General features: G+C 38.9%; 1 protein-coding gene across 2 annotated transcripts in view; it reads right to left on the bottom strand.

Annotated features, from left to right (window-relative positions):
* Positions 1-1,653: 1,653 nt before the first annotated feature.
* NSG2 (neuronal vesicle trafficking associated 2) overlaps positions 1,654-18,780 on the bottom strand; it is a 62,839-nt gene continuing 45,712 nt past the window's right edge. Inside the window, exons 4-5 of one of the 2 annotated variants that reach the window (XM_072630999.1) lie at positions 2,292-2,402; positions 1,654-2,106 (exon numbers count right to left, since the gene is read on the bottom strand). In XM_072630999.1, coding sequence (XP_072487100.1) covers positions 1,912-2,106; positions 2,292-2,402 — 306 coding nt within the window. In that variant the 3' untranslated portion in view covers positions 1,654-1,911. The remainder of the gene's footprint in view (positions 2,107-2,291; positions 2,403-18,780) is intronic. The other variant, XM_072631000.1, reaches the window with a different exon arrangement.

Here is an 18,780-nt window from a genome sequence, read left to right as displayed (position 1 = left end):
ATCTCTAACCATTATAGAAGTGCAAATTCCTCTCACCCCTGTCTGGGTAAGATAAGATAACTACAATATACTACAAGTGCAAGATACTACAAACTTGGAAAAGAAACTGTGACTTGGGCCAATAACTTAGTCTCTGTTTGCTTTTCTCACCTATAACATAAGGATAATAATTATAATAGATAATCACAGGATAATAATTCCAATGTTGTTGTGAAGGTCAAATAAGATAATATTTGTTAGGCACTTAGCACAGAGTCTGGCCCCTAATGGCAGGTACTATATAAATGCTAGTCCTTTTAGAAAAACCAAGCCTCCACAGACTCACTTCCCACCCCTCCCCAACAATGTCTCCAGACCACTAGTACATAAAATATATATTTTCCAAGTCAGGTTCGCAGGGTCCTGATCTAGTCCCCATTAAACAGCAGGCTCAGTGCCTCGGGATTCTTCTAGTGTAGTTGTCACATACACCCCGCAGCTCCTTCCACTCAGCACTAGGATGCACAAAAGACACAGGGAGTCAAGAAAGGTGAAGACTCTCAGACACATCTATCTTTATTGTTTTTCTTCTCAGAAAAGTTCAAGAATTACACCAAAAAATACTTCAGTCTTTGCTACCTACTGACAAAAATACGCCACAAAATTATAAATTATTCAGCAGTTTGCTGGGGGTCATTTTTTTGTTTGTTTCCCATTTCTAGTGACAGATGAATTTACAGGTGAATCATGGTGGGGACAGAAAATCAGCTGATAGCTTTTGGCATTACAGTTTCACTAGACTATTTTCTCTATATAGTTGCTGAGCATAATGGCATTGATAACTTCACCAGAATTACACCTCTTCTGCTATACCCTTCTAAACAGCCTGTTAGAAATTAGAGAGAAGCCCTACCCCACACTTCATTCTTACTAACCTGACTATTCCCATCTTTCCTACATTGAATGCTCTACTTATGGCACGTGGGTTTCACTGTGGTCTGCCCACAACAAATGAGCAGATGGAAGGCCTACAAAAATAATGGGTCAATAATGGTATCCAGTCCCCAGTATACGTATGCGCAAAATCTGGCCTTGCTGTTGCATGAGTACTGCAGGCAGAAGTCAGGTTCAAGAATCTGCACCAAGGGCCCTCTGGACAATATCTTGTGGGCAAAACTTCACCTCATTCAGAGAAAAAATAAGATACTACAAGCCATAAAGTCTTCCCACAACTGGATACGTGGGTAAGTCTTTTCCTGGTCACTAACTCGGGTTGAAAATACTTCCACTATCAACTTCAGCTTGCTTCTTCAAATTGCCTCCCCCTGGCACCTGTCATTTCTATGAAGTAGTGAGGCTGGGCCAGTTCAGGCCCAGACTGAAGATTACAGATCACCCTATCACACACACAGCATGAAAGATTCCCCCTGCCTCCCTAACCCTTTCCCACCCCCCACACATTGGAAAACTGGCTTTGTATCCATCCTCCTGAGCCTGCCCAGGCCATGACCATACTCTCTCATCTCACAGGACCTTACTAGATCCTGCCCTTTCTCTTGGTGTCACTGGAATTGGGCCAGGTTTCTGAGACAGCGACTTGTTTTTATTTCGTAGGGTTTTTTTGTTTGTTTTTTCCTTAACAAATAGTAAGCAATGTTTTGAAAAATATTTTACATTGTAACAATCAACACCAAACATGCCTTTGTACAAGAGCTGGACTCAGTTAGTTACAAATCAACCAGAATGACAATGGACCAAAGTAAATATCGATTCAAACTCCTTCTGTGTGTTCGTTTAGGCTTGCTCCTCCCTCTGTGGAACCCTGGGAGGACAGTGTTGTCAGGTACCTGGAGCACGGCTTTCGCCAAGCCCATGTCCTCGCCCCCCTCCCCCCTCCCTTCTCCCTTTACTTTCCCCCACTGGTGGACATCTTTAATGGCCATCTGCCTTCACAGCCTTTGACTCGTGGCTTACAGGTCCTGCTGCAGAGAGCCAGGGTGCGATGGCCCTGGAGCTGGTCTGCTTGGCCACACTGTAGTGGCTTATGACAGTGTAGAACCGGCCCCGGGAGCTGGAATCCTGTGCTGAGTAATAGGCGTCCAGGGAGGTTGGGATGCACCGCTTATGCTGAGGGAGAAAGAGAAAACACAAACATAAAAACATAACAGTAGGGGACTTCTCACCCAAGACTCAGACCCACTTGTGCCCAATCCATTCACCTTATTTAGATACAAATGGAGATAAGCCTATAACATGACACCCAATTAATTGCCCCCTGAACTCAGGCAACTCCTTTGGCTGGTATCCCTTACCTTATAAACAAATCCATCTGGGCAGCTGTGGTCATAGGTGAAAGCCTTGTAAACCACCAGAAATACAATGCAGGCAAGAAATGCCAAAGCCAGGCTGACAAGAATAGTGACCTATAAAAGAAATGTGCTGTTAATCTCCATGTAGGGAATAGATACATCAAAGCCACTTGACAATTAAATGTCATGTTTGCATTTTCACTAGACTATTAAGAAGCCTATCATGTCAGGGAAAGGAGGAGAACTGGGCTGATAGTAAGGAGGCCTGCCTTTTTATATCCTTCCTCCTCTGCTGAGTTGCTGTGGAACCCTGGATAAATCAATTCTCCTATTTGGACCTCAGGGTTCTACCTTCTCAAAATGACAGGATTTAATGGGATAATCTTGAATATTCCATCTAGTTTAGTTATATATTTTCTCAGATGTCTCCTAACTCCAACATTCTTTATTCTATGTTCTAAATAAAGCCCCTTCCAGTTTGGTCATATCACAGTATAAGGTTTGTGAGAAATGGTTATTAATAACCCAATATCTTGGGGAGATTCAGAGGCTCTCCCCTGTTAGTTAATTCCTTATTTTAAAAAGTTCAGTTTTTCTAAGGACATTACTGTAATGAGACTGCGTTAACTCTCTTGGTCAGACCACAACTAACCTGGAAAAGAATTTAATCTAGGATGGGGAAGCCCACTGTGTTCTGCTCAGACTTAGGTGGGATATACATTCATTGAATTGATAGTCTAAAGCTATGGGTGGTCTGATTTAGAGATACTTTCCCTATCAAGAGATACTCAGCCCTTCATTTTAATATAGCTCACTTCCAATCAGTTAATCAATTAGATATGATTGCTATTTGATGGACCACCTACTATTTTGAAGGGTACATAAACTGTGAGTCTACCACCATGACTGTCTTTGGTCCAAGAGATCCTTTTATTAATAATTTGCTGGCCTAATTAATAAAATGATTTACCCAGAAACTATGTCTCTCAAACCTTTTTAAACAACACAGTACCTAAGGTCTTTCTCAACCTTGACATTCCATGCTCAAGTTTCTGAGATCTTCTTCAGATCTGATGCTATGTGACATAATACAGCTTTACATCATATTTAGAACATAGCTGAGTATATGACGTATCCCTCCAACTCTGTCCAACTCTTTGTCACTGCCTGTCATGCCCCTGCAGGCCTTGCATTACTGCCAAAGGAGTTTCCATGCTTAAAAACACACCCCTTTTACTTTGCCAAACCTTTAACACATTTCAGTGGAGACAGTAAAAACAATTGGCGAAGCATAAATCAGGATTTTAAAAAGGATGATTAATATGATCCTGATGTAATAAGGAAACCAAGAACTTTCCTCCCTCTCATCCATCATAATAGAATAAACTGTTTAATTTTATAAAGGCTATTGGGAATAGCAAATAGGAATCATGAAGACTTGGGTTCATTACAATATGAGGGAAGGGAAAGATCATTGAAATGATAATCATGGGATCCTGACCTTGAAAAGCCCCTGGAGAACATTTACTGAAAACTCTTCATTTGAAAGATAGGAAAATTAAGATCCAGAGAAAGGAGGTGATTTATTCAAGGTCATACACAAGAGGCAGGGCCCAGATTTGAACCCATGGCAAACTATCAGTCCAATGAAGTGCTGGAAGGGCATGAGGGCAACAATATAGAAGACATAGGAAAAAAACATTTTATATACCATTCTTTGAGATTTTATAAACTTCACCATGATATTTCTATTGTTTAGTCGTTTTCAGTCAGGGCTGACTCTTCCCAACCCCATTTGGGGTTTTCTTGGCAGAGATACTAGAGTGGTTTGCCATTTCCCTCTTGAAATTATTTTACAGAGGAGGAAACTGAGGCAAAAGGGTTAAGCGACTTGCCCAGGGTCACATAGCTAGTAAATGTCTTGAGGTCAGATTTGAATTCAGGTCCTCTTGACTCCAGACATAGCCCTCTATCCACTGCACCACCACCATATATGTGTATATGTATTCACAAATATATGCATATTTTGAAGCTTAAACGTGCTTTCCTCCAACCCTAGGAGGTAGTCAGTACAGGTATTATTGTACCCATTTTACTAATGTAAACTGAGGGGGAAAGAGATAAAAATGACTTGCCTGCAATCACCCAGCTAGTACATATCAAATCCAAGATTAAAACTCAATTCTCCCTACTCCAGGTCCAATGTTTTTCACTAAATCAGACTGTCTCTGCCATATGTATATACATTGTAAATAGACAGACAACTCAGAGTAAACCCTTGAAGGTGACTAAAAAACTGGGGGGAAAGTAATACAAACTCAGAAAGTTTCCTTGCTTGTAAATGAGGGAAATGGCCAGGGTAATATAGTACAGTACGATGAACATTTAACATATGCCTGCTATGTCTAGGCATTGTGCTAAATGCTAGGGATATGAATTTTTTAAAATGTTCTATAAGTCTTTAAATCTTGTGACCTACATATAACCTATGAATTGGAATTATTTAGCTCCCAACCCAGAGAAGAGAAGAAACTTAATTATGAGCTTATTAGGTAATTTTACAAGTTGTTTTTGAGTTAGACCAGAAGTTGTTGATGCTTCTTAAATAGCACCACACTGCCTGTCTATAAAGTGAGGCTCCAGACCTAGTTGTGCTACTAACTAGTGGTGTAACTTTGGGAAAGTCTCTTCTCCTCCCTAAGCCTCATCTGTAAAATAAGAGAAATGGAGTAGATAATATTTAAGGACCATAACTCTTAAGCCCTTAAGATAGTATCTCTGACAGTGTAGTACCATAGAAAGAGTACTATATTTGCAATTAAAAGACAGCTACATTCTAAACTCCTACCTTGCTAGCTATGTGGCCTTGGTGATCTCACTGAGCCTCAGTGTCCTTATCTGCAAAATGGGGGAAGTATTAAATATCGTAGCCACTTTGTAAGATTGTGCTGTGATGATTTAATGAGACAATGTTTGTAATTTACTTTGTGAAATTTAAAGAAGATTCTTTGGAGAGTAAAATGAGACGTTTGTTCACAGAAAGGAATAAAGCATTTTCTCACTTGGGAAAATGATATAAAGAAAGGATTTCAGAAAAGTCTCTGCTTTTAAACTTTGAGAGGAACTTATTACTATCTAAAATAACTTCGGTGCATGAAAGAGATCCAAAAAGAGAAACTCCTAGGAACATTGTGGCCAAATTCCAGAATTCCCAGGTGAAAGAGAAAATATTGCAAGCAGCTAGAAAGAAACAATTCAAGTATTGTGGAAATACAATCAGGATAACACAAGATCTAGCACCCTCTACATTAAGGGATCGAAGGGAATGGAATAGGATATTCCAGAAGTCAAAGGAACTAGCACTAAAACCAAGAATCACCTACCCAGCAAAACTGAGTATAATACTTCAGGAGAAAAAATGGTCTTTCAGTAAAATAACTTCGGGCAATATTTTCTCACACTGCCAAATGAGAAGTCTGTATGCTTTTGATGAAGAACTGCCTTTATAAATGAGTCCTTGCATATAAAAACAGTGAAGTAGTTGTGTGTGTATGTATGTGTGTGTGTGTGTATGTGTACCTTTCATACAAAACTAAACTTGCTCATCAAAGTCACCTTTCTTATAAAATCTCACTTCACAGCCAACAACCTCATTTGTTATTTTCCCTTTCCCAATCAGAGACAGCAGTCCAGGAGCTTAGACACCCTCATGTCACTCCTGTACCCTTTGCCCCTTTGGAAATTGAGCTTTTCACTCCAGATTTTAACATTGTTCATGTGGAAAATTTGCGTAAAACAAATGGTCTTTTTCTTTTTCTCTGCACTTGCCCCAATCAATTTTCATGTTTCTTATTGTCACACATCCTAGGAGAGATGCATTCCCTAGCCATGGTGCTGATTGGTCTTACAAACTCCTTCCTTCCCCTGATCATGATGCTGGCATAGATTTGTGTGTGTGAGGAAGATTCTTTATAAACTTCAAAATACAACAGAAATAAGGAGGAGAGGGAGATGCTAATTAAGAATTTCCTATATATGCCATCTAAAGAGGGTATAGAGATTCATTTTTTTAAATTATTCCCTACCCCAATGCTTGACACAGAGCAGGCAATTAATAAATACTGGTTAATTGAGTGATTGAGTATAGTATCATTGTGCTCTTTATCTGCTTAGCTGGAATTAGAAGAGTTTCTGAAGAGTCTTTAAAGATCACCTGGGTCAGTACTCTCATTTTGCAGTTGAGGTAACTGAAATCCAATAAAGGGAAGAGATTAGAGTTCAAAAGTCACACAGACAGTAACAGAATTAGGATTTGAACCCAGAGCCTCTGAAGATGATGTACCTGACAATTCAGGTCCCTCACTGGAAAAGTGGGTGGGAAAAAATTATGAGAAAATAAAGGGCTAGTTTGAATCATATATTTGACTGAATACATTAATTGGGCTAGGAGGTTCAGGTTTTGGAGCAAGATTCCCAGTTAGGAATGAGCTAAAGGAACACTGGGGCTGAGGCCAATAGGAATCTTGAGTTATGAGACAATTAGTAGGCCAGGCTTTATATGAGGCAGACTCCTATAAGGAGCTATATTTTGTAGGATGGTCAACTATTTTTATAATATCTCAAGCAAACTGGTGTATTAGAAAAAAAGCCCTGGCCTGGGAATCAAGGAATGTCATAAAGTGAGCTGGTTTCAGTCCCACCACTATCTTGTGGTCTGACCTTGAGAGAGTTACTTCTCACCTTGAGCCTCAGTTGCCCCATCTATAAAATTAGAGGTTTGGACTAGATAACTTCTAAGGTACCTTAGACAGTAAACTACTTAGGGTTGGAGATCACATTTTATTGAAACATTGTTATATCTCCTTATCACTTAGCCAGTGTTTTGTACACTAGGTAACACTTAAAATAGTGTTGCATCCTCTAGGTCAAAAATTTCATAATTCTAAGCTACCTAAGAAAAATGAGCAGACGATACTTGATCTGGAAAAGGAATGTTCAACTCAGAGATAGGGCCATGGAATGCAATGGCCCTGCTTAGACTCATTTGGTTTTACTCAGTTTCTCTATCAGTCATAATCACAATGCTACAAAGGACAGGATTGGGATAATTATGGAACCTGAGCACCATAGGAATATAGTCTGTTTGGGAGTCAATAGCACCCTATATTTTCATAGCTCCCTATGAAAGGATCATAGATCTAGAGTTGGACAGACCATTAAAGGTCCTTTTATACAACTTTACTCATTTCATAAATCAGCAAATTGTGGCCCAGCAAGGCTAAGTGTCTTGCCTTAAGTCATTCAGATTGTAAGTAGCAAAGAAATCATGATTCTGGTCCTATGATTTCCAAGTTCAGTATTCTTTTAAGTATACTTCCACCTCCCATAGAAGTTATGGGAGATACAGAAACTGATGAGGAGTAGGAAGAGGAATAGTAGTCATACCCACAATTAATATATCCATTGTGCTTTAGAGTTTACAAAACACTGAACATGTGTTATCTCACGTGATCCTCATGAAAAACCTGTGAGACTATCAGTTGTCCATGCATAAACATAATTATCTCCAATTAACAGATAAAAAACCTGAGGCTCAAAGAGGTCAAATGATTTACCCAGGAAATAGTAGAATTGCAACCCAAATACAAATCCAGGGTGCTCTCTCCTATATCCTGGATGCTGGAATAAGCACTAAGTAATACTTGGTTTATTTTATAAACATTTTTCTCCCTTAGCCATAAGCATACCTATTATTTGACACAAACATTAGCTTCCTGTCTGTCTCTGTCAGCACTGATTTGGCTGAGTCTGTGGCAGAATGAACACAGGAGTAAACAAATCAATCTGCCAATAGGACTTTTTACCCTAATATCCTAATCCTATCCTAACAGAGCAATCTGAATAGTATTCTATCTGACATGAAAAGTGGTAATCAATCACACTCCTTTATTTTCTTCTTGTCTGCCCACTGACCCTCTAAAAAAGATAGTAAGTTTTGCTGTTTGTTTTTTCTTTTTTATAAACACCTGGTATCATTATATTCTCTTTAGTAGATTGGCTCAAACACACACATGCCTTCCTTTTCCTTTGTTCACCTGCATTTCCAAGGAATTTCACCTCTACAATGTGATGCAATATTATACCTCAATGTTTAGTTAGGTCTACGATTTCAACCTTGTGAGGATTTCCTCCAAGTCGCAACCCCCCTATGCTTTCTTATTTTATACTTATCTTCTGTGTCCTTCCTTAAATCCTCCATATCTAACACACTAAAGGCCTTGCTCTGATGGTTTTCATATTTCATTCTTGCCTGTACAACATCCAGGCCTACTGTCAGTGACCCCTCCCTCTTGTTACAGGACTAACCTATCTCCTTTCCCTGTCTTAAATACCCTTGATGGCCTTTATGCTACCTTACAGGTAAACCATCAAGGGTAACATGCTATATGTATTTATACTTGATATATTTTTTCCATCACCCTATATGCAGTTGTGATTTTTTTTGATAGCTTTATTTTGTCATTAGAAGCCTTCAAGTATCAAGTTGAGAATATTAGCATTTGATGAGCTTTGGTAGAAGCACACAGCTTGTGATCACTGATGATACATAATTGATGATTATGATATATGGCAATAAAAAGATCAACTAACATTTCTCCAGTGTTTTAAACTTTACAAAATGTCTTCTTTGTAACATCCCAGTGAAGCAGTATAACGCAAGTATTATTATCACCTCCATTTTACAGATGAAGAAATAAAGGTTCAGAGAGGTCAAGTGGTCCAGGGTCACATAGTTTGAAGGTATCAGAGCCATGATTCAAACCCAGGACTCCAGACTTCCTGTCCAATGATCTCTCCACTGTTATGGTAATAATATAAAATTCTTTCTTCTGAGCTGATATGTCACAAATATTGCTAAAACTCAGAGGGAAAAGTCAGAGTAGGAAAGGAAGAGAAAAGAGCCACCCACATTCTGCCAATCCTTGAATGAAGATATAGTGCTCTAGTTATACCAGAAAATATGATGCTTCATTAGCATTCAAATAGTCAAGAATCTCAATTCAGTAATATCCAATAAACTTCAACTTTCTTATGAATAACATGAACCTTGGAAATCTCAGAGCTATAAAAACACTCACATAGGGGAAACAAAATTTGTGAGGAGCTAAAACATAGATGCATTACAGACATTAATCTTTGTAAGTGGCAGCAAGATGGGGACTTATGGGAGAAAGAATTTACATTGCACATTCCCCTAACAGGCTACAAGGATAAAGAACTAGAAGAAAGCTTGATGGAAGCCCAGCCTCCTGAAATTAAAAGGTCTAAAATGTCCTTTAGTACACTTAGTTTCTTTCGTTTCCCCTTCCTGAAGTGTAAGCCTTAAAATGACATAGTTGTAGAATCCCTAAGTGGTAAGAGATTTTAAAGATCAACTAGGCAAACCATTACCAATAGGGTAAACAGTGTCTATAAAATTCCTGATAAGTGGTGATGGGGACTTTGGTAAAAGACTTCTAGTGAAGCAAACTTACTATTCCCAAAGGTCAGGCCATTCTATTTTTTAATCACTAGTTGTTAAGAAGTGTTTCTTTACATTGTGTCAAAATATGCCATGCTATAACTTCTTTCTATGACTGCTAATCCTAGACCTGGCATTTAAACTTTGTTTCTTCTCTTGGACCCAGCACCGTGAAGGAACCCAGAAAAAGAAATCTAACTCTTCTTCCCCATCATCCCCCTACCAACAGTTAAAAAAAAGTAATATAATGCTGTCTTTTTTCCTCCAGGCTAAACATCTTAATACCTTCAAGTAATCTTTACAATTATGGATTCAACTCCCCTCTTCATCCTAGTTGCCTTTTTGACATATTCCAATTTGATTCCCTCCAGAAAGTCTTAAAATATTAATATACCTCCCTACAGAGTACCACATTAATGTGATTATGGTAGACACTGTTATTACTGACCATGTCTATATGAGCAAAACAGATAGCTTGGGTAAGTCAATGACCCCCTGTAAAATGGGGATAATAATACTTACACTATATACCTTAAAGGGTTGTTATGGGCATAGCAAGTTATAAAACTTAAAATACCATATGAATGTGAGTTATCATCTTTATTAATAATAGAAAAGAATTTGGTAGCCTTCAGGTTGTATGAAATGAAAATTATCTTCATTACCATTAATCAGCACAGTCCAGGCATGCCGCTGTGCCAAACATAATGTTTAAAGTGTCCATCTGAACAAGGTACAAGTGTCAGAGGGGCTAAATCTTCTGATTCCCATCTAGGTTAAATATATAACCCTGAACAAATGGCTCAAACTTTCTTGGCCCCATTTTCCTCCTTTGGGGACAAAGGAGATTGTATCAGATAATCACTATGATTCCTTCCAGTTCTATAATAAGTCTGTGATCCTACATAGCCACACATGGCTAGAAACCATTTATGTTACCTTCTGACTGACTTCAGCTCTTCTGAATACCAGAATAGGAGAATTAATAGTTGTTTGTCCTGAATATTTTGCATCTCTTTGCATCACCAGAGTGATTTTCATTTTATAATTCTCTTCTTTTGCTGCACTGTGAATACTACTATGACCAGAACGATCTGTGACTTAATTAGGGGGAAAGGGAACCAACATTTATTAAGAGTCTACTATATGAAAGGCAATGATCTTTACGTTTGATCCTGGGAGTTAGGTGATAATATTATCACCATTTTACAGGTGAGAAAACTGAGGAAAATAGCAATTAAGTGACTTGCCCAGGGTCACACAGCTAGGAAGTGTTTGAGGTTGGATTCAAACTCAGATCTTCCTGATTCCAGATCCAGTGCTCTATCCTCTGGCCACCTAGATGCATGAAGCAAATGCTTCTTCTTTGGGGTATGGTAGGTTTTTGTCCAGACTGGATACCTTACCAGTGACAACTTGTTATAATGTCTTCTCAGTCTTGTGGGGATTATTGGAAGCAATGTAACAATTTATTGAGCTAGGATGAAGCATCATTAGTTCATCAAGAACATTTGTAAAAATGGAGGTTGGTTCAGATTTCTAGTTTTTATTACTATTACCAACAGCATCACCATCACCACCACCACTATTACCATTACCATTACCACCACTGCCTTTACTACTACTACTACTACCAATACTACTACTACCACTACTAACACCACTACTACCACTACTACTACCACTACGACTACTACTACTACTACTACTACTACTACTACTACTACTACTACTACTACTTGCCCTCACTGCATCACTCCTTTCCCCAACCTGCCATACTGTGGGCTATTATTTCTGGAAAGGGAATTCACAAGTTTACTTTGTCCCAGGCCAAGCTGCCAACAATTCATGAGCACATGTGAGAAGTCTTCACTACTTCCCCCCTAAATAGAAAAAGTGCTAGATGTGGAGTCAGAGGACCTGAGTGTAAATCCCAACAAGACATTTCCAATTTAGGACAGCTAGGTAGCAGAGTGGATAAAGATACAGATACATGGGTCATCACATAGTTCTGTAGATGCAGTTAGAACCTGAATCTGGGTGTCTTGGTTCCAAGCCCAGGGTTCTTTCTTCTATATCAAAAGATTTATGGCCTTAGAAGTGAGACTTTGTCATCTTCTCAATGGGTAGAAGGGAGGTGGGTGGGAAGGAGATAACTTGGAACTGAAAATAAAAATAAAATGAAATAACATTTTAAAAAGTAGGAATCTACAAGTCATAAAATTTTAAGGAGAGAAATTAATTTAGAACAGACCTGAGGTCACCTAGTCTAACCATCTTCCAAGGCATGAGTACTCTTTACAGCATCACTGATAAATGAGGAGTCAAAGATCACTCCAAAGTTGCAAACTCACATCACTAGAAGGATGGTAGTGCAGGTTTTGAAGGAATGATAATGAGTTCTGTTTTGGCCACATTGTTTGAAATGCCTACAGGGAATTCAGTTCAAAATGTCCAATAACATATTGGTGATGTGGGATTTGAGTTGAAGAGAGAGGATGGGGCTAGATATAAATTTGAGAGCCATTTGCCTAGAGATAATAATTAAACCCAAGCTAATGAGGTCACTATAGTAAAAGAGGAAAGGACCCAGGAAAGAGCTTTGTGGTACACACACTACTAGGGGGCAGGCTATAGACATACTCAGCATAAAAGAAAGAGAGGAGGAGGAGGACAAAGAGGAAGAAGTGAAAGAGGAGGAGGAGGATAAGTATTTATATAGCATTTTAAGATTTGAAAAGTACAAATATTATCACATTATTCTTTAAACACTCCTGAGAAATAGATACTATTATCTCCATTTTACAGATGAAGAAACTGAGGCAGACAGAGGTTTAAATGACTTGCCCAAGGTTACACAGATAATAAGTCTGAGGCTAGATTAAAATTTAGGTCTTCTTGATGGTGTTCTATCCATTATGCCACTTAGTTGCCTAGCTAATAAGAGGCTATCAGAAGGTAAGAAGAAAGCTAAGAAAGAATAATGAGTCAAAAACTCAAAGAGGACACTGTGCAGAAGGAAGGTATAGTCTGCTTGACTCTGCTGTGTCAAATGCTGTGGAAAGGTTAGGAATGCGGACTGGGTAGAAGCCATCAGATCATGCAATTAAGAGATCAGCGAAAACTTTGGAGATAACAGTTTCAGTTGAGTGATGATGTCAGCAGTGAGAGGAGATGAAATGGAGACACCTAGAACAGATAATTTTTTCAAGCATGTTGGCTAGGAAAGAAAGAGGAGAAATAGAACAATAGTTGAGAGGACAGTCTAGTGAAGTTTTTTGTTAAGGCAGCGGGAAACTTGGGCATGGTTAGAAGGCAGGCAGGAAGGAAATAGTAGATTGGGAGAAGATGATTAGCAAGAGGAAGGGGTTGCCTGAGGTTGCAATCTGTCAGACAAGACAGGAAGGGATGAGATTAAGGACAAGTGTAAAAAGTATTTTAAAGAAAGGATTCAAATTTACATAGAGAAGAATCTTTAGGTCAAATAACAAATCATAAAAACAACTAACAATGTGTATGTGTAATATATAATATTTATATATGTGAATATGCATATATATCATGTTATATATTATATTCACTTTCTACATATGTACAAGTATAGCAAACTGCATTTTACAAATGAAGAAACTAAGGTCTAGAGAGGTTTAAATGATTCCCAATGTCAGACATTCAGTATGAATTAAAAACCTGAATCTGAATTCAGTTCCTCTGACTAAAACTTTAGCCTTCTTCCCATTTCACTGCCCAATCTCCCTACAGGACTGATGGAGCACTGTTCACTCTCATTGTCTGTTACATGACTAGCCATGTTATGTTGGGTCAGTCATGTCTTCTTAATCAGTTTATGTTACTTTGATCCTACCATTTTTATGCCACTTGGGACATCTAAGTCCCATAAGTTGTCACTGGTAACATGGTACAGCTTTTGTCACCCGATTAATAAAACATTTGTCAGTATGCATCAGGGTTACTTTACGAAGCTTCTGGCCAATGTGTGAGGCCACTTTGGCTCCAGAGCTCTCACATTTCTAATCCAAGATGATTTCATTAAAAAGATTTATGACTGACTTTGAAAAGTGTGAGTGAGCTTTATAAAACACACACTCCACAGAACTTTTCCCAGTGTATAATTACCCAGCAAAGCTGCATCTCATCTAGTCATACAGAAACCCACGATCATGCATCTTAATGGTCCAAACAGATTATTTTAAAATTCAGGCAGAAAACTCAACCCAGACTTCTCTGCTTTTATCCAGCTTTTAATTAGTTATTTTATTCTGTCCACTGGCAAAACTCCTGTGCTGCATTTTAGATGAAATACAATCTTCTCCAAAATTATTATTCAATTTACACTCTAGCTTGGGAGTTGGATAAGTCATCACTCCAAAAGACAAGACAAGGGAGGTAATTGGACCCTTTGTCTGTAGTTCACTGTAGTGGGAAGGACACTGAATGAGGAGTCAGAAGACCCGTATTCGTATCTTTTCTCTGCTTCTTACTACTGGTATCACTTTGGATACATCAGTTCCTTTCTGGGTGCTGTCTCCTCTTTAAAATGATGGATTTGGCCTAGATAGTGTTCCTTCCAACTCTAAATCCTATGACTCCAGGTTACCTATTTTAGAATGAAAACAATAAAGCCCCCACCCCACACTGGGCAGTGTTACCACAAGAGAACTATTTTCACTGGTCTCTAATTGAGTGTAAATAACTTTTTAGCATAGATTACAGGGCCACAGACCTAGAGCTGAAAGAAATCTAAAAGGGTATTTAGTCCAACCCCCTCATTTCACAGATCAGGAAAATGAAGCTCAGGGAGTTAAAAGTCCAATGACTTGCCCAAGTTCACACAGATTTTAAGGAGCCTTGCAGCTCTGACTCCAGGGCCATTGCTCTTTTCCTTGCACCACATTAATGACTTCCAAAACCTACACATGGAGTTGATTATGACAATAGGGAGAGCACATGAAGCAGTAGAAAGGGGTACAGGATTTGGAGGCAGAGGCCCTGAATTTGAGTCCTGTCTTTGCCACTTGCTACCTGTATAGCTGACTTTTAGTGACTTCAATTTTCCAGGCCAAACTTTCCTCATCTGTCAAACCGGGATGATACTCTTAGCGCTGTCTACTCCAGGTTATTGGGACACTGTATAAATGTGAGCCATTGTCATCGTTTCATAGAGTAAGAGGATCCGAGATCTAAAACAGGAAGGAACCACAAAGACCAGATCGTCCAACCTCCTCATTTGAGGAAACTGAGTCTCAGGAAGGTGAAATGACTTGTCACAGGGGAAGTAAGAGGCAGTTCCAGAACATGAACCCGAGTCTTCTGGCTCCAAACCCAGGCATATTTCAGTGAACAAGTCATGAGCATCTTCAGGAACATAGTTACAGTATCCTGGCTGTATAATGGTTACTTAGCAACAAGCTAACCATAAATGACAGGAGAAAAGGATAGGTGAACACTTGATACTAAAAAGGGGCATTTATATAGCACTTGCAAATTTACAAAGCTGAAGTTTGAACTCATTAAAGCTTAACCTTCACTAAAACTTTTGTAACCCCCTGTAACTATACACATATAAAATCTCATTTGAGACATATACTAACCCTATAAGTTACAGGTATAATTTGTGTCTATTTTACAGATAAGGAAACTAAGGTTATTATTAATAAAGGCTTTTTGCTTATATTCCCATTTATAATAAGTTTCAAAAGCACAAATTGAATTAAGGTCTTCCTGATTTCAAGGCCAATACAGTCCACTATGCTTTGCTGCTAGTCCATACTCTGATTTTACTATTATTAGCATTAATTAAACAAATTTTTGGCGAGCAGGGCTAGAGAGTTCAAAGAGGTTAAGATATCATGTCAAAGGTCCACATTTCTTTGGTACTTTAAGACTTATATGATGCTTCCTTCACAACAACCCTAAGTAGGAAGTAGCCCAAATTCTGTCCACATGACCACCCTATTTTACACACGAGGAAACTGAGACTTCAAAAAGCCAAGACTCTTTCAAAGTCTCACAAGTAGTAAATAACAGAAGTGGAATTCTAATTTCAGATTCTCTGATCTCAAATTCAGAGTTTTTTCCATGAATCCCCCACCCAATCTGAACACTGCATGAATGCAAAACCAGATTACAAATGGTTCATTAGATAATTAAATAATCAGGCAGGCTGATTGTTTGAGCTGGTCTCCATCTTGTAACAGCCTTTCTTTCTCTGAGTTATTTAGGGAGTAATAGGCTTAGATTTGTTTAGATGCACACAGTGCCAGCTGCAGCCTGCCCAGCATAACACCGTGCCAAGGCAAGAACCTTGAATGAAGAACACACATTTCCAAGTCTTCATCACTTGCTGTGGTTGTAAAAGGTAATTTGTGTCTAGAAGCCTGAAATTCTGAATTTAAATGAATTTCTCTGATTAATTGGACCCTTCTGAATTCCTTTGTAGGCTATCAGTAGCAGTTGTGAACCCCTTCCTGGCCGCTGAAATAGCTGATTATAATGTGAAGGCTGGGCAAAGCAGCAAAATGATTTCTCTCCTGTACCAGACCAAAATGGAGCTGTTATTATTAAGACACTATTTGGTCAACTCCGTACTAACGTCAAGCTACTGAAAATCTAATTAAGGGAATCCAAACTCCAAGATCCTAATGAATGCTGTTTAATAAATTGTCCTTTGAAAGGAAGGAGAAAATGAAACATCTGTGGCCTCCAACTTTATGAGTAATAATTTCAATCTCTTTTTGGAACTGTTTTCAGAAGTTCCCTGTGGGAGAAAGGGGTGGTCAGAGAGTGGGAGCCAAGGATTTAGAGCCAGGATTTCATTAATAATGGTGAAGGCCTTGGAAGAGACAAAGCACCATGCACATGGTAAGTATTGTTAAGTGATAAAGCATTTTCTACTTTAAATTTCCACTGTCTTACCAATAAGAAGAAAATCATCAAGGATCAGATGACCCTCCTCGTAAAAGAACATAAATTTTTGGGTACTAGAGGGCTCCAATGACTTGTCAAATGATCCCCTAAAGCCTAAAAATATCAATGTGGCTGGAGAAAACAAGCATATTTGCTCACATTTTAAGATAGGGAAACTGAGGCAACAACTCACAGCAGATGAAGCAAACACAAATCATAACGAACAGTTCATCCAACTGATTAAAGTGAGACATAAATAAAACCAATTATAATGCATGAAACAGTGGAAAGAGTACCAGCTTTTCTAACATAGGAGCTGGGTTCAAACCTTGGGTCTGACACCTTCTACCTGTGTGATCTTGGACAAAAACCCTAAATTTCCTGGACTTTAAATTCCTTATTTGCAAAATAAATGAATTAGATCAGAGTCTCTGAAATTCCTTCCAAATCTAGATCTATGCTCAATAATAGTAATAGTAATAATGACATACATCCAGGCCATGAGAACAATAAGACATTCACAGGCTAAGATTAGTCATTTTCTCTGCTCCCCATAATCTCTCAAATCTCTTCAAAATAAAAATTATACACCAAACATACAGCAATTTTATTTGCCTCCATAGTCTAGGACACCCAGAATTCTCCCCAAAAAAGGTTTTCAAAAAATCCACCCCATGAACTGGCCCTTACTGACTGACCCTGAACTCCCATGTAACCAGCAGTGAGAATACACTAATAGACCCAAGGACCTAACACAGGCTTCCCCCACCTTCACACACCTTATTTCCCATCTCCATTCTGGGCCTCAGTCTCCTTAGTTGTAAAAATGAGGAGGTTAGATTAGATGATGTCTAATATCCTTTTAGCTCTCAGACCTTTGATCCCATGATCCCACTGAAATATGTGCCTCAAACTAAGCTAGATCCAGAACTATATGACACGGGTCTCTGCCCTCCAGGGACAGTCTGGTCAGGAAGTTAACAGACATGAAACAACCAGCATGATACAGTGGATAGTGGGCTGGATTGAGTTAGAAGTCCTGGTTTTGAAGCCCTCTGCTCTGCTACTTATTACTTGCATGGCTTTGGGCAAGCTTGTTTTTTCCTCTCTAGAACGGTTTCCACATTCATAAAATGAGGTTGTTGGACCAGAAGTCTTCTGAGATCCCTTCTACATACAAATCTAGGATTCTATCATTCCAAGAAGTAACAATCTAAGACAATACACGAAAACTGGCAAAATGAGCAGTTCTGCCCTACAAGTGGTAGTACGATTCAGAATGGAGAGAGATCAGTGAAGGCCAACAGGCAAAGAAGAACCCAGTGAAGGGTGAGGGTCACATGAGGGTCAGGGGGCTGTCAGTGGGACAATGTCCCACATCTATCTTATGAAACCACTTCCTGCATTTCTTGCCAAGTGACAGAAGTCTTTCACAGTGGAAGGACTGTTCCTTACAAACTTTAATTTTTAATGTTGAAGCATGTGATCAAGTAAAGGCCAAAAAAAATTTTACTCTCTCATAATTGTGCAATTTTATGGCCTAGCTCTTAACACTTTCTATACACATATCCCTCCTCATTCCCTCCCCCTTTAAAGCTCTAGACTCTCATGGACTGAATACAAGCCTAAGGACCTGACCCTAAGAGGAGGGTGATTTTCTCTCTCTGGCTCACTGTCCATATCTGTAGTTACTCCAAGAACATATTTTGGTATAACAGCTCATATCTAAGTTTCCCAAAATCTGGTAAAAGAAGTCCTCAGCTCCCATATAAACATTCCACAGAAAATATTTAAAAGGACTCATACCAATTAGGACTTGCCTCTGAAAACCTTTCTATATTCTAGTGAGTCCCTCTTTCCCTACACAGTCCTATACAGTTGCCCCTTCCCCCCAAGACTCAGTATCATACTATGATTTTCATTCCCACTAGTTATCTAACATACTCCTAAAAGTTTCCATGGCTCCCCTTCCTCACAGAGATGTTATTATAAGGAAATCACTGTGTATGCGTACTAAAAGTAAGGATGACAGAAAGAGAAATG

The sequence above is a fragment of the Notamacropus eugenii genome, chromosome 1 (genome assembly GCF_028372415.1).
Source record: "Notamacropus eugenii isolate mMacEug1 chromosome 1, mMacEug1.pri_v2, whole genome shotgun sequence".
Lineage (NCBI taxonomy): Eukaryota > Metazoa > Chordata > Mammalia > Diprotodontia > Macropodidae > Notamacropus > Notamacropus eugenii.
Note: the sequence above shows the minus strand (reverse complement) of the source record. Positions and strands in the feature narration are given on the sequence as shown.